General features: G+C 48.1%; 2 protein-coding genes across 2 annotated transcripts; one reads left to right on the top strand and one right to left on the bottom strand.

The window, feature by feature from the left end:
• The first annotated feature begins 315 nt into the window (after positions 1–315).
• Positions 316–2,615, top strand: MAD2L1 (mitotic arrest deficient 2 like 1). The gene is made up of 5 exons (XM_058025135.1): positions 316–397; positions 565–711; positions 794–914; positions 1,196–1,299; positions 1,791–2,615. Exons 1-5 carry the CDS (start codon positions 316–318, stop codon positions 1,961–1,963), a joined length of 627 nt encoding a protein of 208 aa, XP_057881118.1. The 3' UTR covers positions 1,964–2,615.
• Positions 2,616–3,054: 439 nt separating this feature from the next.
• On the bottom strand, positions 3,055–7,015 carry RPL7L1 (ribosomal protein L7 like 1). Its single transcript, XM_058025134.1, has 7 exons — positions 6,965–7,015; positions 6,705–6,813; positions 4,982–5,145; positions 4,702–4,839; positions 4,353–4,462; positions 3,959–4,171; positions 3,055–3,702 (listed from the first exon to the last, which is right to left on the bottom strand). Exons 1-6 carry the CDS (start codon positions 6,979–6,981, stop codon positions 3,963–3,965), a joined length of 747 nt encoding a protein of 248 aa, XP_057881117.1. The 5' UTR covers positions 6,982–7,015; the 3' UTR covers positions 3,055–3,702; positions 3,959–3,962.
• Between the last annotated feature and the right edge of the window lie 203 nt (positions 7,016–7,218).

Genomic DNA, 7,218 nt, shown 5'->3' with positions numbered 1-7,218 from the left:
AGCAGCTCACTCGCTCAGCCCCCGCTCCGCGCTCCCCTCAGCCCCGCCCACACACGCAACGGTACCGGCACCGGCCGGGCAGTTTAACATGGCGGAAAAACCCCTTCTTTCCCGCCAGGCAGCCACGGAAGCCCGCAGGCTGCCGCCCGTTTTTCACGGGCAAGGGGCCCAGGGAACGGCGATTCCCGGAGGGAAGGCCGCTAGTGTCGCCTGAGGCGGCGCGCGCCCCCCTCAGCGGCGCTGCGCGCGCGGGAAGGGGCGGGGCCGGGCGGGGGCGGGCCCGGATTCGAACCGGGCGGCGGGGAAGCGGCGGCCATGGCGGCGCAGCAGCAGCTCGGCCGGGAGCACCAGGGCATCACCCTGCGCGGCAGCGCCGAGCTCGTCGCCGAGTTCTTCTGTGAGGGGGCCGCGGGGACAGCGCTGCGAGAGAGGGAGGGAGAGAAGGAGGGTGGGAGGGGAGGTGAGGGGGTGGGAGGCCGCGTCTTGCGGAGCGACATGGCCGCCGGCTGGGGCCCGGGGTGGGTGCGGTACACATCCCTTTCCCTCTACGTCTAAATCGTGCAGCCTATGGAATCAACAGCATCCTGTACCAGCGGGGCATCTACCCCCCCGAGACCTTCACCCGCGTGCAGAAGTACGGGCTCACCCTGCTGGTCACCACGGACCCCGAGCTGGCCAACTACCTCAACAACGTGACCGAGCAGATGAAAGGTGCGGGCCGGCGGCCGGGCCCTCCCTGCGGTGTCCCCGCCGCCGCTTCTCGCCCCCTAAGCGCTGCCCTGGCTTCTTGCAGAGTGGCTGTACAAGTGCATCGTGCAGCGCCTGGTGGTGGTCATCTCCAGCATCGACAACAACGAGGTCCTGGAGCGGTGGCAGTTTGACATCGAGTGTGACAAAACTGCAAAGGATGACAAGTGAGTACCGGGGCAGGCACAGGATCAATGCCATGGACTTGTGCCTTCAAACCTTTCTCAGTGCTCTACCCTCTGCAAACCAGTCATTATATAACTGAACACACAAACAACAATAAAGGCAGCAGAGCAGCTATCACTTAACTTTTTCTAAAGTGTCACTACTACTCTAAAAATACTGTAGCAAACTACCAGAGCTTAACAAAGAGAACTGTATTTAGAAGAAACTGTCAGCACAGTAGAAGTTTCAAACTTCTCTTACCAGAATTTTCTTATTTTTCCAGTGGACCACGGGAGAAATCTCAGAAGGCAATTCAGGATGAAATTCGCTCTGTCATCAGACAAATAACTGCCACAGTAACCTTCCTGCCACTCTTGGAATCTGCCTGTGAGTATCTCAAACTGCACTAAAGAAATAAAATGCTTTTGAAAAACCTCAGTAACTTTCCAACTTTAGAAAATATTTTCTGATTTTCTGAGGCTCTTTGACTATTACACATGGTGTACCATCAGGTTTGTGAGACAGTACGTTGCTAGACTGAGATCAGGACAGAACTCTGGGTGGCTTAATGAACTTGAGGAAATTAAATATGTACGCCCTGAGGAATACAAGTTTTCATAAATAATTTGTTCCTGTAAAGTGTTTTACAGAGCTCATTTCCACAGCATTTTAACACACTTTAAAAAAATTTACAACACAATTTAGTTTTTGAGAAAACTATAATGGCCTCATATGAATATCTTATTTTAACGATTTTTTTTTTCACAAAACTAGTATCAGTGTAACTTCTGAAAATCTTGGTCCTTGTCTCAAGTTCTAGAAGATGTACTTCAAACCTGCCATCTCCTTATGGTGAATTTGTTCTCCCTTGCCCCCAGGTGCCTTTGACTTGCTGATCTACACGGATAAAGATCTGGCAGTGCCAGCAAAGTGGGAAGAGTCAGGCCCACAGTTCATAGCCAATTCAGAGGAGGTTCGGCTGCGCTCCTTCACCACCACAATCCACAAAGTCAACACCACGGTGGCTTACAAGAAGGATTCTGTTCCCTAAGATGCAGGGGCAAGTTTTGTCCTGTCACCTTGTATAGTTCGGGTTCATCATGCAGCTAAGCTATGAGCACATCATTACTGTCCTCCTGATAAAGCATGACACAAAGACAACATGCCTGTCTGTGAAAATGTGACACTAGACTAAGTTGGCATAATTTCTAAAGAAATTTTAAGGTCATAGTCAATTTGTACTTTACTGTATGAGATAATCCAATAGTGTGTTAAAACCACTGCCTCTACTAGAAAAACTGCCTAAATCTGGGATTAGCTGCTAGAATTGTGTTCAGATCCTGTAACTTTGTATTTTAAAATTATTTTTAAACTACACTCTGTTAGCAGTCTTAAATTCTCTGCAGCAACTAAAATAATCTCACTCCTAGTGTGCCAGTTTTCATGTTAGAAGCCTGGGCTGTTTTATTACCAGAAACAACCCAAAAATGAATCATCCAAACAATTCTTGTACTGCTCTACAATGGAAGCAGCTGTTTATCAGGAAAGCTTTTAAGACATGAAACCTTGTATCTTAATGACCACTGGGCTCTAGTTCTGGGGACAAAGTTGTTCTGTGTACGTCTGTAGTGTCTGTCTAGCATTTTCTATGTTTCTATTCTTGTTTTACAGAATAAAGCTTCTAGTTTTATAGTGTTCTCTAATTCAGAATCTGCAGTCCTTTGTATTTCAGATGGTTTTATGAATGCTACATCATGAAACAGTTTATAACTGCCACCCAAGTAACATCCAAAAGGCATCCTTCTTGTCTTGTTACTTAACTGTTTCCTTCCTGAGTCTCCAAGTGGTGTGGAGTCCACAGGAAATCCATTCATGGATTAACAGTTTGCCCCCACCTAAGTCTTCAAATAACACTTTAAACAGTCACAGTGAACTCATGACAGTGCCTTCTGTATTTGTTGAACATCACTGGACTCTTCATGTGTCCTTACCCATTTCTGTAGTGGAAGAAATTAGGGATTTAAATATCTGGAACTTTCAGACTCTTCCATGGTTTTCTTCACTTGCTTCACTAAATTCATTCCAGCCAGAGTGTTTGACTGGTTTTTCCACTCTTTTACAGTGATGTAGGACCTTCTGTTATAATAATATAATTTCAGAAGTTTATTTTAAAAACATCGATTACATATACCTCACCCCATGACTGTATTACAACCTTTTCAGGCTTTCCTATTTCCAGGAAATAATTCCCCCCAACAGTCCCAATCCAGCAGATGTTTAAAAGAGAAAAAAAATAAAAAAGTCTAGCCCAAAAAAGGGCTCTTAAAATCAGGAACACAAACCCCTTAATTTTTTAAAAATAAATACAATCTAGGTACTTAAAAAGTGACATTATTCACTGCTAGGGCTTGTGCTGCAGTAACAGAAGAATACCTTGGTGTTTTCTTTTACCTGTCAGCACAATTGTGACTCCACTACCCCTTCACCCCCAGAAGCAGGTGCACATCAAAGAGTGAAGTCTGCAGTAGTGAGCATAAAACCACTTATTTTACAGAGATGCAAAAGTGAAATTGCTCCAAGAAGCTCATTCTTGTACCAAACAGAATTTATCTTCTTCTTTAAGAGGGGCCAGCCCAAAGTCCATCTCCATCATCATCATCTTTGTGTTTCTTCTTTTATAGAGGCACCAGTCAAGAGAAGTTGCATACAGATCACTCCATGTAGATAATGTCCATGAAAGGACCATGTGAAAAGGAACAGGTCATAGATCCTGAAGTTTTCACAAAAACCCTGCAGAACAGGGAAGAAAATAAACAAGAAAGTAATATTATCTCCCAGGAACCAAGCCTTCATGGAGGTGTCCACCAGCATGTGCTGATTCCTAATGGGACCCACACTCTTGATTAGTTGCCCCTACTCTGAGGTCACTTTTGCAGTGACCATCAGAAGCAAGGGAGCACCCCCTTGATCTTCAATGGCAGCTGGTTGTCCTTAGGACAGGGAATGCAGGGTGAGCCTCAGAAGCAGCCCAGCAGGCACTGCTCACCTGACTAGTTGAGCTGACGGATGAGCTGGTTGATGGCATCCCCTCTGAAGCCAGGCTTGCCCATCTCCTTGAGGAAACCCACTCTGTTCCGCGACGCGTGCCGAGCCACTGACAGATGGAACGGCCATAGGAAGCTGGTCACTCTCCTGAAATACTTCCCAGTGGAGTAGATTTCATGAATAAGGTCCTCCAGGCAAATGATACCACAGCCCCCTGCGTGAGAAAAAAAAAAAAAAAAAACGAAGAGATGTCCAGCTGTATCATCTTTCCCCACACTGACTCCAGAATTGCCAGACCTCCAGTTTGGCAAGATTTTGTCTCACCCTTTCAGGTCAGACTGTAAACTCTCGACACCTAACTCTTTTCTCCTTAGTTTTCTCACCCTCTTCCTCACCTAAATGTTCCTCTATCAGCATGTTGTCTGTCAGAGGTACCCTCTTTTTCTTGATCTTGGCTTGGCCTCGTTTCAGGATGAGCTCTCGTACAGACTTCAGGTTAGGCTGTCTGTACAGGAACAAAAATCAGATTGTGTAACAGAGACACAGGATGCAGAGGGAAGCCATCCCACTTCTTTGTGCAGAGGTGGTAAAGTAACAAAGTCATGTCAAGAACAATGAGAACAGAGACAATAACAAGTTTTGGACATAAAGCTGATTAAGTTGTGACCATTACTGGAGAAGTGAAGAATCTGTGATAGCAACTGGAGAACCCAATGACCCCCAGGTCAGGGGAGGGGTACATACCCCCACGCCACGTAAGGCTCCACGATCCGCAGCATCTTCAGCGACAGCGGGCTCAGCTTCACAAACACGCCGGTGTAATTCTTCTTCAGCCGCAGCAGCTCCATCACTCTTCTCACCCTCTTGGTCACCCCCTTAATGCTGAGCAAAACAGAACTTATGAGTAACCATATTTCTCTAAAGGCCTCACATCACCTGCAATGATGTCTGATGTCTGGGCTGATCTCACTGCCTTGGTGTGGAAATGACACAACAAAGGGCAGCAATAAGGGAAGGCTCTCACTCCACAATCCTCACGACGAAGGCCAGCTTGCTCTCCTGAGGCGCCGCTGCCGGCCCAGGCCTCTGCTCCATGCGCCTCAGGCGGGTGTCATCCCGGCGTTTGCGCCATGAATCCCGAACAAACGTCTCCAGGCGCCTGAACTGGATCTGCTTCCCCTTCTGCTGCTGCAGACGAAAGGAAAACAAAGTGAGGTTTACATCTCAAAGGCCAAACGAAATGCAGAAGTAGTGAACAATGTCCTTACAGCTTTGGAAGCAATAAGAAAATAAATTTGATTATTTAAGCCCAAGGGAGGCAGAACTGAGACACAACACATGAATTTACACACAACTGTTATTTATGAACAGTGAACAAAGAGTTTTTCCCCAGGAAAAATATAAATTAGGGAAAAGACCAGGGAAGACTTCTAGGCATAGCTACACACACAGTTCAGCAATGACTGGAAAAGCCAGAAACAACATGTGGGCAAAACAGATGCTACAGCAATACCCCAGTGTGACTCAAAATTACCCTCCAAGAGAAAGTAACTGCATTTAAAGTCAGTTTCTATACTGACACACATGCAAGAAAAACTTCAAACATTCAAGTAACTATTAAATATTGCTGATTTAAACAGAACATCTGGCTCACTTGATAAAAAGTCTTTTCATCATTACTAGGAAATGGAAAGCTCCTTTTTAGAATTAAACAGATGTTTAAATGTCTCTCTTTAGCTTAGGTATGAGTACATCCACCAACACTTACAGTGTTTTCTCATATGAATAGGACTTGAAAATGCACAGCATTACACAGTTATATTTAGGATACTGTACTGGTTAAACGAGCAGGCGACTTTAAATTAAAGAATTTAATGTTGTGTGTCTTCTGTTCTATTTCACCTCACACATCACCCATGAAATTCCTTTGAATTTTCAAAACAGGCAGACCTAATAGAAGTCTCATCACTAAGATTCTTTTTGCAATGACAATCTTAAGGAGTGGCTATTTAAGATTATTAAGCTTATGCTCCCACCTTGGAAATACAGCAAGTTACTGATGCTCTTAAAAATGTAAACATGGTATCAAATAAAAATGGCAGGAGTTTTGCACACAATCCCACAAGATTCACTGGGAAAGCTTTAAGACAGACACCTACTGTATTAGCTGGGGTACATCAGAACAGGCCTGAGATTGGGAATTAGAAAGGTCTGCTGTGCTCTGCCAGTCTGGAAATGGCACAGTGTGCACAGGATGTGTCTGCACTAGGACATGGCGACTCCTCAGGCAGAAAAGGCTTCACCATGACCTATGCTGCTCTAACAGAGAAATAACTCTAAAGGCACCCTCAGAAAAGCACGGCTTCCATGCAGGGTTTCAACACAAAGGTGGTTTCAGTAAGCGAAATCCCAGGGCAGCAGAGACAACTCAGTAGTGCTGCAGCTTCCCACATGTGGCTGCAAACACCTGAGCACCACTGATCCAACAGGAACAACTCACAGTCTTGCACTTATTTGTTTCGGTGTAATAACCTGTACAATTCTGTCCTCTTTACAAGGCTCAGAGACTCACGGAGAAGAGGTTGAAGGACTCAAGCGCCCCTCGGAACCCCGAAGACGATCCCTGCCCACCCGCGGTGCTCGGACACCCCCTCTCAGGGGCCCGACCACTCGGACGGAACTGCGACTCCCTGCGGAGGAGGACGAGCTGGGGCTGCAGGCCCAGGCTCCGCCGGGACCCTCCGTACCTTGCGTTTGTTGAGCAGCGCCTGCTTGGCCTGGGTGGCCTTGATGGCCAGGTACGCCTTCCTCTTCTTCAGCAAGTTCTCCGGCACCAGCGGGATCCGCCGCCTCGGCCTGCGAGCGGGACAACCCGGTTACAACCCGATCGCATCCCAGCCCCATCCCGCATCCCGACCCCTCTCGGGCAGCCCCCGTGGCCACCCCCAGCCCGCGGATGGCGGCGGATCCCGCATGCCCTCCATCTTTCCCTCTATGCCGCACTTACTCCTCCAGCTCCGCCATTTTGCCGGGTCAGCTCTGCGCATGTGCGGGGCCGGGGCGGGGCCATGGCCGCTCTCCCTCAAGCGCCGCTGGCCCGCGCGGGGATGGCGGAGCCCCGGGAAGCGCCAGACCGGGAGGGATGGGACGCGCTGCTGGCCGGCCCTGCACTCGCCCAGGGGCATCCACAGGCGGCGAGCCCGGGACAGGAGCGGCCGCGGGAACACGCGGTGTGACAGCCGCATCACCCGCAGGGGGTGC

Source organism: Melospiza georgiana, chromosome 5, assembly GCF_028018845.1.
Source record: "Melospiza georgiana isolate bMelGeo1 chromosome 5, bMelGeo1.pri, whole genome shotgun sequence".
Classification (NCBI taxonomy): Eukaryota; Metazoa; Chordata; class Aves; order Passeriformes; family Passerellidae; genus Melospiza; species Melospiza georgiana.
The sequence above is the reverse complement of the archived record's forward strand: the minus strand, read 5'-3'. Positions and strand labels throughout refer to the sequence as shown.

Coding starts and splice junctions, on each gene's coding strand:
- MAD2L1 (XM_058025135.1), top strand. CDS start 316: ATGGCGGCGCAGCAGCAGCTCGGCCGGGAGCACCAGGGCATCACCCTG. Junction 712..793: donor CGTGACCGAGCAGATGAAAG/GTGCGGGCCGGC, acceptor GGCTTCTTGCAG/AGTGGCTGTACAAGTGCATC. Junction 1,300..1,790: donor GCCACTCTTGGAATCTGCCT/GTGAGTATCTCA, acceptor CCTTGCCCCCAG/GTGCCTTTGACTTGCTGATC.
- RPL7L1 (XM_058025134.1), bottom strand. Junction 5,146..6,704: donor CGCTGCTCAACAAACGCAAG/GTACGGAGGGTC, acceptor TTTCGTCTGCAG/CAGCAGAAGGGGAAGCAGAT. Junction 4,840..4,981: donor TTCGTCGTGAGGATTGTGGA/GTGAGAGCCTTC, acceptor TGTTTTGCTCAG/CATTAAGGGGGTGACCAAGA.